At 48.5% G+C, this 17,707-nt stretch overlaps 1 protein-coding gene across 1 annotated transcript in view; it reads right to left on the bottom strand.

Moving 5' to 3' along the window:
* EHD1 (EH domain containing 1) overlaps positions 1-17,485 on the bottom strand; it is a 32,271-nt gene extending 14,786 nt beyond the window's left edge. Inside the window, exons 1-2 of the mRNA XM_039359939.1 lie at positions 16,912-17,485; positions 6,409-6,506 (exon numbers count right to left, since the gene is read on the bottom strand). Coding sequence (XP_039215873.1) covers positions 6,409-6,506; positions 16,912-17,315 — 502 coding nt within the window. The 5' untranslated portion in view covers positions 17,316-17,485. The remainder of the gene's footprint in view (positions 1-6,408; positions 6,507-16,911) is intronic.
* Between the last annotated feature and the right edge of the window lie 222 nt (positions 17,486-17,707).

Raw genomic sequence — 17,707 nt, 5'->3', positions numbered from 1 at the left:
TTTTGTAGAACACTCTAACCACCCTGCCTACTTTGCAAAGTGAGCAGACAACTCAGAAATAACATGCTGCATTTTCCCGATCTGCAGATTTATGCTCATGCTTACTTCTCAGTATTTACAATTGCAAAGAAAAAAAAAATCAAGGGAAAGAAAAACACCAAAGTCTCAACTTTAGCAGGCTAGATTTACACTTGCATAAATATACTGATTATTTTTTTTTTTAACAGATCGCTGCCTGGAAGAACACCCCAAGCTTAGATTTTACTCACCCCAGGCACTTAAAACCATTCATCTACGCCAAGTCCAAGTTATGGAACAATTAAACTCTTAAAAAGCCAAACATTTTCCTGTGGAAAACTGTAGTAGCAGCAGAAAAAAATGTTCTCCTTGGAAGACAAGTCCATTGCATGTCAATGTCCCATCCAGTAACGGAACTGGGCTCGGCATCTGATAACCAAAATTCATCGGGTTATGAACCCGTAATGAATAAATCTAATCTGCTGTGGCCCAGTTCACACACTGCAATAACAATGCGAAATAAAAACCTCTTTTTTAACGTTTTAATCGAGCTTTATAGTTTCAAGTGATTTTACAGATGATCCTCAACTTACAGCCCTTCCTTTAGTGACTGTTTGAAGTTACAGCAGCACTGAAAAAAGTGACGTATGATCATTTTCCTATATAATTATTTTAAGCTATGTAAATATTTCAGATAAAATAAATAAGCCTAAATAGGGCCCAGTTTGGCTTGGCCTAAGCATTTATGCAATGAAACAGTGAATAGAAATAGAATAGCTGGAAGGGACCTTGGAGGTCTTCTAGTCCAGCCCCCTGCTCAAGCAGGAGAACCGTCCTATACCATCTCAGACAGGTGAATGTCTAGTCTCAAGTTTTTCTCAAGTTGCAGTGAAGAACACACTGCAGATCACTCAAATGCAGTGTTTCTCAACCTTGACAATTTTAAGGCATGTGGATTTCAACTCCCAGAATTCCACAGCCAGCATTGCTGGCTGTGGAATTCTGGGAGTTGAAGTCCACATGCCTTAAAATTGTCAAGGTTGAGAAACACTGCTCAAATGTATCAACCAGTCGGTCTTTTTCAAAGATAGGAAAAACACATACAGGGGCTCAGCTGCATCCTGACTTTGCAGTTGTTCAAACTGCTTCAACACTGAGCATGCACAATCTGTCTTCAGTAAGCGTAAGGTTAGGCCACTGTTGCCCAATCTTGTCAAAGTTTAAGATGGGTGGATTTTAACACACACACACCACACACACATCCCAGAATTCCCCAGCCAATATGCTTTAAGAAGGGTGGACTTAAACTCCCAGAATCCTGGGAATTGAACGTCATGCATCTTAAACTTGCTAAGGTCAGGCAACACTGGGTGAAAATTTTATTTTTTTAGAAAAGTGGGACGTGCAATTCTCAAAAGCAGCATTTTTCTGGCCAGCATGAATTCAGAGATGCTCTGAACACTGTTCCTTGCATCTCCAGGGGAGGGGGGTGGGGCTGGGGATGATGGGAGCAACCCTAAGCACGTGCAGACAATGCCAGAGGCAGCAAAAGTCTTCCGAACTCCCCTTCTCTCCCCAAGTTTAAAAGTTTAATATGCACTTTTTAAACCTACCCAGCAGCCCTGTTGCTTTGCCGAAGCGCAAACCCTGCCAGTTTATGGACCCAGACCAACCGCAACCGAGTGTGACACAGGCACACCTGGAGACACACCCCGAGTCCGTAAGCCATAGTCCAGCAGGGATGTGCAAAATGACACCTCTGGCACGGGTGCAAAGTTAGAACAAAACCCCTAGGCGCCTCGATTATGGGGTGCCTCAGGGCTCGGTCCTGTCCCCCCTCCTTTTTAACATCTACATGAAACCGCTGGGCGAGATCATTCGGCGACACGGGGTGAGGTATCATCAGTACGCGGACGATACCCAATTGTATATCTCCACCCCGTGTCCTTTCAGTGAAGCAGTCGACGTGATGTGCCGGTGCCTGGAAGATGTGAGAGTCTGGATGGGGGTGAACAGGCTTAGACTCAACCCTGACAAGACCGAGTGGCTTTGGGTCTTGCCCCCCAAGGGTCATCCTGATGGTCCATCATTAGTCCTGGGGGGGGGGGGAATTTACCTCCCTCAGTGCAGGCACGCAACTTGGGTGTCCTCCTGGACTCACAGCTAAATTTGGAACAACATCTATCGGCTGTGGCCAGGAGGACCTTTGCCCAGGTTCGCCTGGTGCACCAGTTGCGGCCTTATTTGGATCGGGAGGCTCTACTCACGGTTACTCTTGTCACCTCAAGACTGGACTACTGTAATGCGCTCTACGTGGGGCTACCCTTGAAGAGCGTTCGGAGGCTGCAGTTGGTTCAGAATGCAGCTGCGAGAGCGATTGTGGGTGCACCAAGGTACACCCATGTGTCACCTATCCTCCGCGAGCTGCACTGGCTTCCTGTGGGTCTCCGGACGCAATTCAAGGTGTGGTTGTCACCTTTAAAGCCCTTCATGGCATAGGACCAGGTTACTTACAGGACCGCATACTGCCGCATAGTTCCCAGAGACCGGTGAGGTCCCACAGATTGGGCCTCCTTCAGGTCCCGTCGGCCAGACAATGTCGGCCGGCGGGCCGGCGGGGAAGGGCCTTTTCTGTGGTGGCTCCGACCTGGTGGAATCAACTTCCCCCCGAGATTCGAACTACTCCCACCTTGCCGGCCTTCAAGAAAGCTATTAAAACTCTCCTGTTCCGGCAGGCCTGGGGTTGATGTCCGCGGGGGGGGCGGGATTCGATTGGGACATGCTGTGTGAATTCATTTTTAATTGTTATACTTGTTGTTTTAATTTTGTACACCGCCCTGAGTCCCTAGGGATGGGGCGGCATATAAATTTTACTAATAAATAAATACATAAAATGTTTCCAGGGAGAACGGACCCTCCTCTGCCCTCTGCCTGGAGGAAAAAATCCCCACACCAGAATTTCCATCTCCGCCTTCCCTTATTTGGCACGGGTGTCCCGAGAATGTCCGAAGGCAGCTCCCAAAGGGATCGAGGCACTCTGCCCAGGAAAAGCCACTCACGGACACAGGGGAAATAAGCACACGCTTGTCTCCACCCAGGAGAGGGGGGGACTGACTTACTCAGCCCTGGAGAGCAGAGAGGCGCATGCCTAATTGTGGGGCCCAAAACCAGAAAAATCCTGCACTGGATTTCACGGGGGAGGGGGGGCACACCTGCCCAGGGTCAAGCCGGGCCTTATCACGGATTGCAGTGTTTCCTGCCCGCAGTCAAGCCGGGGATTTTGACTCAGCTAGGAAAGTTTCCATCCTGCGTTCCTGCAGAGAGAAATGCACCCCTCGGAGTCCCAAACGTGACAGGGGGCATAGATGGAGAACCTGGAAAGCCCCCCCCCAGAGTGAGGAGGGGGCCCGCCGAGATCTGTCAAAGAAGGAAAGAAGGGAAGGGGGAAAGCATCGGAGAAGGGGCAGCTATTTTTAATTGACTGAGTCCTTGGCCGGTGCTGCATCACACCCACCAACCTGCATGGGAAACTATGTTTTCCCCCCAGGTATCGAACACAGAACAACAAGGGATGGAAGGGACCTTGAAGGCTTTCTAGTCCAGCCCCCTGCTCAAGCCCGGATCAGTGGAATGGGCTTGCCTCCAATACTGGAGGTTGTTAAGGAGAGACTGGGCAGCCATTTGTCCGGAATGGTACAGGGTCTCCTGCTCGAGCAGGGGGTTGGACTAGATGACCTCCAAGGTCCCATCCAACTCTGTTCTTCTGCTTCCAGAAGGCAATTCCTTCCTGGGGATGGGCTCTGGACAATGGGAAGGGAAAGGTGGGAAACAAAGCCCCTTACCCCTTATGGCAGTGGTTCTCAACGTGGGACCCCATTTGGGGTCGAACGACCATTTCACGGGGGTCGCCAAACAACGCAGTCCGCCATTTTTTTTCCCCTTTTCCTTAGCTGTGCTACTCCCTTTTATTCTATTGGCTTTTGAAAGCCAATAGAATAGACTCTCTTGAATAGAGTCTAATTCTATTGGCTTTCAAAAGCCAATAGGAATTGTCCAGGCTGTCTCTGCCCTGCTGAGCCCGCCAAAAGTCCCATTCTGCAAAGGGCGCTACACCAGTTGAGTAGTCCTCGACTTACGACCGGTTTAGTCCTCGACTTACGACCAGTTGGAGGTCGCGGCATTAAAAAGGTTGAGAACCACTGCCTTATGGACTTTTTGGGGGAAAAAGAGCTTATGACTTCTGGTTTTGATACTTAGCCAAGACAGATTATAGATAGAAGAGAGTTATGTTGTAACTGTAGGGCAAGAAGTCAATTTATAACTCTCCTTATAATTGTCGTAAAGAAGATCAAAAGCCACTTCTTTGTATTTTTTTTTTCTGTTCTATTTTTATTTCTTCCCCTTTTTTTCAGCTTTCTCTTTGGTTTCTACCTTTCCCCCTTTTCTCTTACTTTTCATGAGTTCGTATCTCCTTTTGTCTTCTTTTCTAAAACTTCAAAAGCAAAAACAAAATGTAGCCAGCTGTGTGTTTGTGTGTGTGTGTGTGTGTTTTTTTATCTCAAGCAGATCTTTAGCAATGGATTTTTGTGAGTGGAGGGAAACTTTCTTCTCCAAAGATCTGAAAAGGAGCTCTTAGGCTAGAAGCGCAGTGAGTTGGCGCTAATTTTACAATCTTTTTTGCTCACCGTAGGCAAGTAATTCATATGGCCATTAAGCGAATTGTGTGGTCTTTTAAGCTAATCTGGCTTCCCCCATTGCCTTTGTCAGAAGCTGGTTTGGAAAACCGCAAAAGGGGATCGCATCACAAAATCCAAATTTCCCGCTGTCTTCTTTACAGCCCCGGAAAGGCCCCTTATTCTCCAAGGCATTCATCCATCTCCCAAGGTCTTTCTCACGTATGATTACAGTGGGAATAGAATATAGAATAGAATAGAATAGAATAGAATAGAATAGAATAGAATAGAATAGAATAGAATAGAATAGAATAGAATAGAATATAGAAACAGGAAGAAGAATGGAATGGAATGGAAAATAATAGAATAGAATAGAATAGAATAGAATAGAATAGAATAGAATAGAATAGAATAGAATAGAATAGAATCAGGAAGAAGAATGGAATGGAGAATAGAATAAAATAGAATAGCTGGAAGGGATCCTTGAGGTCTTCTAGTCCAGCTAGTCCCTGCTCAAGCAGGAGAACCTATACCATTTCAGACAAGTTTAATTTAATTTATTTATAAAAATTACTGGCCGCCCATTTTACGATAGGGTAACTCGGGGCGGCTTACAGTTACATCTAAGTAAAAAAAATAAAAAAATAAAATCAAACGTTAAATCCAAGGACATAGGGGGAGGACGGGGGTGGAGGTGAGATCTGTTCTTAATCAACCACCTCCATTGTGCTGTTCCACCACTGGGGCCCCAAGCCAATGGGCAGAGCCAGGTCTTTAGGCCCTTATGAAAAGATAGGAGGGTTGGGGCCAACCTCACATGGGGGGGGGGCAAAATGTTCCAGAGGGCAGGAGCCACAGCAGAGAAGTCCCCCCTCCTGGACCCCACCAGCTAGAATAATCGGACTGACGGGACCTGCAGGATGCCTCCTATGCCAGCACCGGTGGGACGGGCCAATCCCAGTGGGGTGAGGGGGTCCCTCTAGTAAACTGGAGGGCCACGGAGGGCTTTCAAGGAGGTCACCGACACCTTGAATTGCACCCGGAAGCAGCTTGGCAACCAACGAAACTTGTGGAGCAGTGGTGTCACAGGGGCCATTTTGGAGGGGCCCAAAACTGCCCACGTTGCCACACTGTGTGTAAGCTGTAGCTTCCAAATGCTCTTCAAGGGTAGCCCCATGGAGAGCGCATTACAGTAGCTCAGCTGTGAGATGACTAGGGACTGAATGACTGAGCGCAGCGAATCCTGGTGTCATGTGTCTGACTAATGAAACACTTCAAAGAATTTTCAGGCATGGCTTAACCTAAAAAAACCTTTATTAGTGTAGAGGAGTGTCAGCACAGCACGGAGAATGCCAAGATCTGAATTTTCCTTCCTTTGCACATAACATTCCAGGCATTTCCCTTCTCCTATTTTGGGGTCATGATTCACATCTTCCAATTAACTTGGAGGGGAAAGATTCACTTCAGTTCACACCCCCCCCCCTTCCTTACTAGTCTCCTCTGTCTTTCTCTGTCATCTGAATTAACTCTAAAAATACCAGACAGTACTGCACATTTTGTCAAAGCAAGAATATTCAACATTAGCAGCGTTGACACCTGGTCCAGGAAAGGCCGCAACTGGCACCTTTTTTTTTTTTTCCTTTTTGTGGAGGGAACAAAAGGAGGACCCACAACCTTATAACACCGCCCCCCCCCCCCACATCCATTTAAGCCTCACCTCTGCTTATCCGCTGTTTCTCCCCGGACAGGATGCCCGGTGTGTCGATGATGCTGATGCTGTCCAGGACGGGGTTTGGCAGCTGTGCACACATAAATCTGCAAAGAAGGGCAAAGGACAGGATTAGGAGGCTGGTGGCCCTGCACACAAGCAGGGGCAGAAACTGGGGTCTTAGGGTGACGTTTTTGCCATGCTGCTTGAACTGGTCATTTCCTTCCGCCCCCCCTGAAACTTAGGAGATGGAATCATTCATTAAACTTGCACGGAGGAGACAAGAGCTTTCATGACATCAGGGATGGGCAAAACCCTGAGCTTTCCCATTTTGACTCCTTCAAAACCTCTGCAGATGACAAGCTGGGAAAACTTTGGCTCGCTGAGGCTGGAAAGGCATGGATAGAATAGAGCGGGAAGGGACCTTGGAGGTCTTCTAGTCCAGCCCCCTCCCCCCCGCTCAAGCAGGAGAACCTATGCCATCTCACACAAGTGTCTGTCCAGTCTCTTCTTAAAAACCTCCAGTGATGGGAGTATCCACAACTTCTGGTGGCAGGCTGTTCCACTGGTTAATTGTCCTCACTGTTAGGAAGTTTCTCCTTAATTCCAGGTTGCTTCTGTCTTTGATCAGCTTCCAACCATAGTTTCTTGTCCTGCCCTCTGATGCTTTGGAGCAGTGTTTCCCAAACTTGACAATTTTAGGGCATGTGGACTTCAACTCCCAGAATTCCACAGCCAGTGTTGCTGGCTGTGGAATTCTGGGAGTTGAAGTCCTCATGCCTTAAAATTGTCAAGTTTGGGAAACACTGCTTTGGAGAATAGTCTGACCCCCTCTTCTTCCTGGCAGCCCCTCAAATGCTGGAAGACTGCTATCTTGTCACCACCCCCATTTCTTCTTTTCTTTAAAAAGGAGTCTTTTAAAAACAGAAGTCTTTTTAAAGGCCTGCTTCTGCATTAGAAAGCAAAAGAGGATATCCCAAGTTATGGGTGGGGGTTGTGTGTGCATATGGGTGCAATCCCAGCCCCCCCCCCGGCCATTCATCATCCTACCCTCCCCAGGGTCCTTCCTTTTCAAACAATCGAAACATCCCAGAGAAGTGTCACGAGTTCAAATTCTACAGAATGCACTGGGACATCAAACATAGAATCCTAGGGCTGGAAGGGACCTTGGAGGTCATGCAGTCCAACTCGCTGCTCAAGCAGGAGACTCTATACCAGTGGTTCTCAACCTGTGGATCGGGACCACATTTGGGGCCAAACGACCATTTCACGGGGGTCGCCAAACAATGCAGTCCGCCATTTTCCCCCCCTTTTCCTTAGCTGTGCCCCTTCCTTTTATTCTATTGGCTTTTGAAAGCCAATAGAATAGACTCTCTTGAATAGAGTCTAATTCTATTGGCTTTCCAAAGCCAATAGGAATTGTCCAGGCTGTCTCTGCCCTGCTGAGCCCACCAAAAGTCCCATTCTGCAAACGGTGCTGCACCAGCTGAGTAGTCCTCGACTTACAACCAGTTGGGGGTCGCGGCATTAAAAAGGTTGAGAACCACTGCCCTATACCATTTCGGACAAATGGTTGTCCAATCTCTTCTTGAAGACTTCTGGGATGGAGCACCCACAACTTCTGGAGCAGTGTTTCTCAACCTTGACCATTTTAAGGCATGTGGACTTCAACTCCCAGAATTCCACAGCCAGCATTGCTGGCTGTGGAATTCTGGGAGTTGAAGTCCACATGCCTTAAAATTGTCAAGGTTGAGAAACACTGTTCTGGAGGGAAGTCATTCCACCGGCTGATTGTTCTCACTGTCAGGAAGTTTCTCCTTAGTTCTAGCTTGCTTCTCTCCTTGATGAGTTTTCATCCGCTGCTTCTTGTCCTGCCCTCAGGCCCTCTGGAGAATAGCACCTGAGGGGAGGGCAAAAATTACCGGATAGGAGCTTATCAAAGAGAGATCCAATCTGAAACTAAGGAAAAACCACAAGGTCTCTCTCCATTTTTCTGATTCTCTACTTTCCGGTCCAAAGTCCAGGCTACCCAGCAAAGCCCTGCTTTGTTGCAAAAGCATTCAACAAACCAGCAATGTGGAGGAATCCGAGACCAACAGGTTCAAAGATCACAAAAACTGGCCTCAGGAGGAGCAGACACAGGCACAACCAGAGGATCCAACCATTTGTCCCTTCTGCCTGTCTTCAACAAGGGCCCTCAGATGTGAGAAATTTTAGAAAAGAATAGAGCTGGAAGGGACCTTGGAGGTCTTCTAGTCCAGCCCCCTGCTCGAGCAGGAGAACCTATACCATTTCAGATAAGTGACTGTCTAGTCTCTTCTTTAAAATCTCCAGTGATGAAGCACCCACGATTTCTGGAGGCAAGCTGTTCCACTGGTTAATTGTCCTCATTGTCAGGAAGTTTCTCCTTAATTCCAGTTTGCTTCTCTCTTTGGTCAGTTTCCAGCCATTGTTTCTTATCCTGTCTTCTGGTGCTTGGGAGAATAGCTTGACCCCCCTCTTCTTTGGGGCAGCCTCTCAAACACTGGAAGACTGCTATGATGTCTCCAGTTTCTTCTCTTCTTTAGACTAGCCCAGGGGTAGACAACCCAAACACTCAAAGAGTCACTTGGACCCGTTTCCCACCCAAAACAAAACACTGGGAGCCGCAAAACATAACACTGCATATATCCTTTTTTACCTTCAATATGTATGTATGTATGTGTTTGTGTGTGTATATATAAAATAAAGGTAAAAAAGGATATATGCAGTGTTATCTTCGTTTTAGATGTCAAAAGGGTCTCTCTCTCTTTCCTTTCTCTTTCCTCTCTCTCCCTCCCTCTTTCCTCTCTTTTTTCTTTCCTTTTTCTCTTTCCTCCCATCTTTTTCCTCTCCCTCTCTTTCTCTCTTTTTATTTCCTCTCTCTCTTCTCTTTCCTTCCTCTCTCCTCTTTCTCTCTCTTTCTTCTCTTTCTCTTTCCTCTTTTTTCTTTCCTCTTTTTCTCTTTCTTCTCTTTCCCCCTCCCCCTTTTTCTTTCCTCTCCCTTTCTCTCCCTCTTTCCTCTCTCTTCTCTTTCCTCTCTCTCTCTCTCTCTCTCTCTCCTCTCTCTCCTTCTTCTTTCTCTTTCCTCTCTTTCTTTTTCCTCTTTTTTCTTTCTTTTTCTCTTTCCTCTCCCTCTTTCTCTTTCCTCTTTCCCTCTCCCCCTTTTTCTCTTTCCTCTCCCTTTCTCTCCCTCTCTTTCTCTTTCCTCTTTCTTTCTCTTTCTTTCCTCTCTCTCTCCTTCTGTCTCTTTCTCTTTCCTCTCTCTCTCTCTCTCTCTCTCTCTCTTTCTCTGTAAACCTGATCTATATGATGTTGTCTTATATGGCTGACACAGTAACATGAAAAGAAGGGGCACAAACTAGATGCATCTTCTGGTAACCTTAGAGGACAGTGTGATGTTTGTAAACAATATAATCCTGCACTGAAAGGTGAGCTGAGGAACTGACTTGGGTGTTGCTGAACTATAACACCTGCTGATAGGACTCTGGGCATTGTAGTTCAATCCTATCTGGAGGATCAAAGATTTCCTTCCCAGATATATAGGATGTTTAGAGAAGACATGAGGAAGAACACCAATAAAGCTCCCTCATGCCATTAATCTTTTGTGCAGGAGCACAGTGTCTTAATGGCAATGAAATTACCCTGGTGAACTGGGAATTGGCAAAGATTATAGCTAACAATGAATTTAGCGAAGTGCCTGTGGCACAAAACTCCAATTTATACAAAATATGGGCGGGGAGGGGGAGCAGGACGGGAGGCATCAGCTGCGGTGGCAGCGGCGCGGCCTGGCTACTGCCCCCGCCACGTCCTCAGCCGAACGGGCGGGGAGGGGGAGCAGGACGGGAGGCAGCGGCTCTGGCCACTGCAGCATCGTTGGGGGTCCCCACCGTCCCTGGCCCGGCTGCCGCCCCTGCTGCATCCTCAGTCTCTTCACCATCACAAGAGGGGGTCAAGGCCGAGTGCACCATGGGTGGCCGCACCGGCAACGGGGAATGCCGACGCACGGACGTCCTGACCCGCCGCCCTCGCAGCCCAAGGTCTCCCCCTCCTACAGCACCGAGGGGGGCGGCAGCAGCAGGAGGACGGCGAAGTGGCGCGGCTGCCCGCTCGCCGCCACTTCGGCCTCGCTCAGCGCGACTGGCAGCAGCGGCAGCGGGAGGACGGCCAAGAGGACCGCGCATCAGATGGGGAAAGGGCCGGGCAGGCACCGTGGGGGAATCCGCTGCCCGTGAGATGGCCAAAAGGCGCAGGCGGAGAGGGAAGGCTCCGGAAGACCTCTGGCGCCCCCCAACTAACAGAGGCGGCGGCAGAGCAGGGCGAGGGGAGACCCGCCGGGCAGGGAAGAAGCACCCCAAGACTGGCCACCCGCGACTCCTTACCAGGGACACCTTTCCAGCAATCCTCCCGGCCACCACGTGCAGTACGAAGAAGGAAAGAGGTTTGTGGGCAGTCCCACAAACCAAAGACGTTCAACCAGTTAATTCAAACTTCATGAGAAGTTTGAATTGATTGGTTGAACTTTTTTAGTCCCACTTTTTTTTCCCAGAGTGCACATGGTGGCTGAGGACAGGGAGCTGCAGGAGACGGCTGAAAGAGCCGCATGCGGCTCTGGAGCCGCAGGTTGCCGACCCGTGGACTAGCCAAACCCAAGTCCTGCAGCTGTTCTTTGTATGTTTTAGTCTCCAGACCTTGGATCATCTTAGCTGCTCTTCTCTGAACTTTTTCCAAGGTCTCAACGTCCTTTTTTGTAGTATGGTGACCAAAATTGGCTGCAGTATTCCAGGTGTGGTCTCACTAGGGCAGTGGTTCTCAACCTTTTTAATGCCGCGACCCCCAACCGGTCGTAAGTCGAGGACTACTCAACCGGTCGTAAGTCGAGGACTACTCAACTGGTGCAGCACCGTTTGCAGAATGGGACTTTTGGCGGGCTCAGCAGGGCAGAGACAGCCTGGACAATTCCTATTGGCTTTTGAAAGCCAATAGAATTAGACTCTATTCAAGAGAGTCTATTCTATTGGCTTTCAAAAGCCAATAGAATAAAAGGGAGTAGCACAGCTAAGGAAAAGGGGGGAAAAATGGTGGACTGTGTTGTTTGGCGACCCCCGTGAAATGGTCATTCGACCCCAAATGGGGTCCCGACCCACAGGTGGAGAACCACTGCACTAGGGCTTTATAAAGCGGCACTAATACTTCACATGATCTTGATTCTATGCCTCTGTTTATGCAGCCCAGGATTATATTAGCTTTTCCCCCAATCTCATCCAGGCAGGTTTTTCTTCTTAGAGATGAAACTCTGGGGAAGTTTTACAAGTAATCCTCAATTTACAACCATTCATTTAGTGACCGTTCGAAGTTACAACGGCTTTGAAAAAAGTGACAAGACTATTTTTCACATTTACGGTCCCCCTGGTCACGTGATCAAACTCCAGATGCTTGGCAACCGGCTCATATTTATGATGGCTGCCGTGTCCCGGGGTCACGTGATTCCCATTTTGTGACTTTCTGAAAAGCAAAGTCAATGGGGAAAGCCAAGTTCACTTAACAACCGTGTCAGTAACCTAACAACCACAATTCACATAACTGTGGCAAGAAAAGTGGTAAAGTGGGGCAAAACTCACTTAGCAACTGCTACGCTTAGCAGCAAAAATTTAGGACTCAGTTGTGCTCGTATGTCAAGGGCTACACCTCTACACATTGTTCACACAATGGCCACAAACCACATCCTTTGCGGGCTTACAAAATGCTTCGGTTTTCACCACAGAAGGGAAGTTGCATGCAAAACCCTGCCAGGCGAGCTGGAAACTCAGACTGGGAAAGGCAGCAGAGGTGATGGGAAGCCATTTCGTTCGGGAGATCTGCCTTCCCTGAGCTGGTGCTGGCTGGAGAGGCGATGGGAGTTGTAGGCCACCCAATGTGGGGCTGCAATCCCCATTCAGCCCAAAGCTGTGAGAAAGAGGAACTCCGGGTCAGAAAGTCATCTTTCAACACTTTTACTTGGGAAACTGAGACCAGCTTAGTTAGCTTCTAAAGAAATACATCTTCCTTTCCTTAAAAAAAAAAAAAAATGCCAAGTAACGCTTAAAAGTGTCAAATTTAGCAGAAATGGCTAAGATTTCTGCTTACTTGAAGGATCATTCACAAGAAAGATACATTTCGTTTGGAGAAGATGGATAAATTATATTCAGAATAAATATGGGACTAAAAAGTTTCATTTAGCTTATGAGTGAGTTTTAGAGCAGTGTTTCCCAAACTTGACAATTTTAAGGCATGTGGACTTCAACTGCCAGAATTCCACAGCCAGCAATGCTGGCTGTGGAATTCTGGGAGTTGAAGTCCACATGCCTTAAAATTGTCAAGTTTGGGAAACACTGTTTTAGAGTATTATATTATTATTTTTAGTATTAGTATTGTTTAATTATTTGGGGACTGTATTGTTTAATAATTAGGATGTTAATTTGTTTATGTTCTCATTATTACGTTTACTTTTAATTTGTTTATATTTATGTTAAAGGGGAGTTAAAGTGCATTATGGACTTGGTTATTTATATAGTTGGTTAATGTTACTTAGATTATGATTATCATATTTGTAACCCTGTACTCAGCCCTGGGAAGTGGGGGAGGGAGAGGGGGGGTTTGGGTGGGTTGATGTTGTAATTTTTTATAAAACTTTTTAATAAAAAAAAAATGCCAAGTGGGCAGTCCCACAAAGATGACAAAATCCGGTTTTCACAAGAAAATCAAGTTGTAAAGTGGAGAAATCAACTCCATGTTGCAGCAACTTCGTCATGAGAAACAGGAAAGCATTAAGAAAAAAACCCTCAGTGTAATCCCACCTTGATTCTGTTTGGGATAAGAGGGGTGGCAGTGAACTGAAACTCTTCTGGTGGGCTTTCCAGATTTTGGTGGGCTTTCCAAAGTCAGTGGAGGAAGTGAGATTTGCTTAACGACCACATGGTTCACTGAACAACTAGGGTGATTCACTTAGTTAACAACCCTGGCTGTAAAATCAGGCACAATGGACTTAACCCACCTTGCTTTGCAACAGAAATTCTGGTCCCCAATTGTGGTGTAAATTGAGAACTTCCTATATTCCCGTGAGGGAATTGGTGCCATAAAGAATCTGCCTCCTTACATTTATCTATCTCTTTTTTTAAACCATGCAAGTCAACTTAATAGTCATGTCTTGTGGCAATGAATTCCACAGGATAATTTTTCATAGGGTGAGAAAGAGACCAGGTGGCACATTTCTATTCTAAATCTTCAATAAAACCACCAAGCTCAGAGAGCACCAAGGACCCCACAGCCCTCAGCGTCCTCCTCCCCCACTCCACACACCACATTCTCTTCTGTCCCTGGTGTTACCTAGTTGGATAATGAAATGTCTGCAAGAAAATGGCCAAGATCAGAGAGCACCAAGGACCCCACCGGCATCCTCCTCCTGCTCCACCTTCTCCTCTTCTCTCCTCCTCCTGTCCACAAACCCCCTCGCCTTCTAACACTGATGATGTTACCTAGTTGGGTAGCAAAATGTCTGCAAGAAAACCATCAAATGCAGAGAGCACCAAGGACACCTCCATTCAGCCCTGAGGACAAATATTCTCCTTTATCATTACAGAAACAATTTCTCTTACCATAGCCTACTATAATAAAACCAGATTGCTAGAATCTCTGCAGTGGCTGCTTTTTAACCAGGCCAATCCCAAAGCCTTGACCCCAGGGCCTCCTGCTTTGAACGCCACATGGAGAATGCCGGGAACATCACTTTCTCTTTAAAGCCAGGCCTTCCCCCATGACTGGACAGGGTGGGGAGGGGACACCTGGCGCACACACTCTGGCACAAAATCGGCCTGCCCAGGAATGCAATTCGAATTAGCACGCCCAGCCACTGGCCTGTGCACGACCACCCAACCCACAGGAGCAATGAGGGGTGCCTTTCATTTTTGCAAACTCTGCCAGCGGCAAGGATCCCGAAAACAAAAAAAAGTCCCGTTCTGTAAATCCCGGGGACGCTCCCAGACGGTCCTTGCCTGTGCTCTGCTTGCTTTTGAGTTCCCCACATTGCAGCTGCGTGTTGACACAGCCCGTTCAGTTCCACCAGTAAAGGACAGAGTGTCCACATTCACACAACACACTAAGGTTTTTAACCCAGGTGTATTTGGGGAAGAAAGTTTAAAGTTTAGTCAACTCGTAATTCAAAGCAGTGTTTTCAAACTTGGCAAGTTTAAGACAGGTGGACCAACTCCCAGCACAGCTGGCTGGGGAATTCTGGGAGTTGAAGTCCACCCATCTTAAACTTGCCAAGTTTGAAAAGCAGCAGACTAAGGCGTTGCAAAATGAAGAATTTGGGTTCAGTTTGTGTTATGTTGACACACGGGCTGCAGAAACTTCTACAAATTGACGGGCTGATCCCAGGCCTGCAAAGTCCTTTTCCAGACCACAAAACCAATATCTGACACAGCAGAAAAGGTGCAAACGTTTTCGTATTTAAGCCAGGCCTGCTTGCAACCCTGGACCCGTTTATTATCCCTGATTTTAAACACCGAGAACCAGCAAATGTATTTTTACTGGGCTAGGATCTTTTTTGCTCAGAACTATTTTTAATATTTGTAAATATCCAGAGTTTTTTTCCCCTCCTTCCTTAAAAATCATGTTTCTACAGCTGCAAAGCCAGCATTCCAGGAATCTTTTGGAGTTTTTTTTTTCTTTCATGCATTAATGACGCCGATTGGCCAGCACGACTGGCAGACGCCTCCAAACACCGGTAATAAAGAGAACAATGGACTAACTCTTGATGCGACTTTTAAAAAGGCAGATTTAACCCACAGCTTTCTAATGTGACCCACACCAGATAAAGGAATAATGGAATTTTGCAGTGGGGGGAGGAAGTTCACTTCTTGATATTTATATGGGATTTTTTTTTTTAGATTTTGAGACTTTCCCGGTTTTCAAAATGCTTTTGGGTGGAGTGCGACCAAATGTCGCAAGGGCCAATGAGAGAGAAATCAAGCATCAAGCCAAGGAGAGGAAGGGTAACCATTTTCCAGCTGGGCAGGAGATCCATGCAATGGCGCAAGCGAATGGCCAACTGAGACGGGCACAAGCTGGCAGAAAAAAGCAAAGCTCCTGCAAGCAGCCACGCCCAGGGTTTGCAGTGATTCAGAGAGAAGAGAATTGTGTGGTTAAACCACCCAGGGGGGCTGGCATTACTCAGATGTTTTTGCAAGAGCTGCTGACCTCTAACCCTCCCTCCTTCTGCGATGCCATTTCAGACAAGGCTCAAGAGAAATTTCCTGACAATGGGGACAATTAATCAGTGGAAGGGCTGCTTCATTACTGTAGGATGTTACAGATTGGACAGTCATTTGTCTGAAATACTTACAGGGTCTTCTGCCTGAGCAGCGGGCTGGACTAGAAGACCTCCAAGTTTCCTTTCAGCTGTTATTCTGTATTCTGGTCATTCAGGCTGTGGGGGATGAACCTGATGACTCACAATTCCCCATTAACTAGACTCCATTCACAGAACCGCAAATGAACGCAAGCTGAATTTAGCCACAGCTGGGCAGGGACACTGTAAAGTCAGCTGCTTTGCAAGGCCACTAGCTGGGTTTAGGTCAACCTGGCCTGGTATCAAGAGATGGATGGAGAGACATCTCTGCCATCCCCTATCCCGTTCGATGCCTCTGTAAACTGGTGGCATCCGACTACACCAGTCGCTTTGTCAGTGAGATGGCAGCATATAAATCAAATCTATAAACTACCTTCTAGGAATGGATCTCCTGCTTGAGCAGGAGGTTTGACTAGAGGACCTCCAAGAATCCCTTCGAACTCTTTATTTTATACTTTGCCCTGACCAGGGAAACCCTCCTAGACCCTGGGAGGGCACTGAAGATGCTTCTGCCTTTGGCTGCAAAGGATCTCCTCCTTTTACTATGTTTCTCAACCTTGGTGGCTTTAAGACGGGTGGACTCCAACTCCCAGAATGTCCCAGCCAGGCATGCCTTAAAGCAGGGGTTCTCAACCTTGGCAACTTGAAGACTTGTGGACTTCAATTCCCAGAATTCCTCAGCCAGCAAAGCTGGCTGAGGAATTCTGGGAGTTGAAGTCCACAAGTCTTCAAGTTGCCAAGGTTGAGAACCCCTGCCTTAAAGCCACCAAGGTTGAGCAGCGGTGGCTCTAGTCCTCCATATCAGCCCCAAAAGACCTTCCTCCCTCTCTGCTGCCCCTTGCCCACTTTGCAGCTGGAAAGCTAGCAGCAGCGGCTCTAGTCCTCAAGATCAGACTCTAAGGATCTCCCTCCCCTCTGCCCCCTTACCCAACCCTGCAGCTGGAAAGTCCTCAAGATCAGATTCCAAGGACCCCCCCTCCCTCCCTGCTGCTCCCCACCCTGCAGCTAGGAAGCTAGCAGCAGGGGCTCTAGTCCTCAAGACCCGACTCCCCTCCTCGCTGCCCCCCGCAGCCGGAAAGCCAATCCCGCAGGGTCCCCCCCTTCACCTGTTGAGGAAGGCGTTGCCGAAGGCGTTGAGCTTGCGGAAGGGGCGTCGGGGGTCGACCACCAGCGCGTTGCCCGGGATGACGCCCTCGCTCTCGCCGCCCATGACGGCGATGAAGGAGTCGGTGGTGGGCTCGGGCCCGATGCGCATGCCGGGGAAGTCCTGCTCCAGCAGGTGGCGGATGAAGGTGGTCTTGCCCGTGCTGTACTGGCCCACCAGCAGCACCATGGGCTTGCTCTCCCAGTCGGCCGGCTCCAGCGCCGGCGAGTGGAAGTCGTGGAAGCGGTAGTGCTCCTCCAGCGGCAGCAGCTTGCCGGCGTAGAGCTGCTTCAGCCCCTCCGAGACGTTGCGGAACAGCTCGGGCTCCTTGCGCCGCCGCGCATCGCGGCTCACCCAGCTGAACATGGCCGAGCCCAGCCCTGCTGCAGGGAAGCCGGTCAGTACCACAAGCGACCCGGCTCCGAGAGCGGCCCGCACGCACTCGCCACGCGCGCCGGGGCGCCGCCCTTTATAAAGCCTCCGCCCGAGCCACGCCCCGCAAGCGCGGATTGGCCCGGGCCCGGCGGCCGCGCCCTCTCCGCCTGCAGCGCCACGCCCCCCCCGGATGCTCTTCTGATAAAGCCTCCCATCGAGCCACGCCCTCTCAGTGCTGATTGGCTCCTCTCTGGCGGCCGCGCGCTCTCCGACTGTCTTACCACAACTCCCCGGGGGATGCTTCCTGTGTAATAGCTCCGCCCGGGCCACGCCCATTTGGGGCTGATTGGCTCCAGCAGGACAGCCGCACCCTCTCCGCCTGC

This window comes from Crotalus tigris, unplaced genomic scaffold (genome assembly GCF_016545835.1).
Source record: "Crotalus tigris isolate CLP2741 ecotype Arizona unplaced genomic scaffold, ASM1654583v1 scf7180000019143.106728444:792265, whole genome shotgun sequence".
NCBI lineage: Eukaryota > Metazoa > Chordata > Lepidosauria > Squamata > Viperidae > Crotalus > Crotalus tigris.
This window is presented reverse-complemented; position numbering and strand designations above follow the sequence as displayed.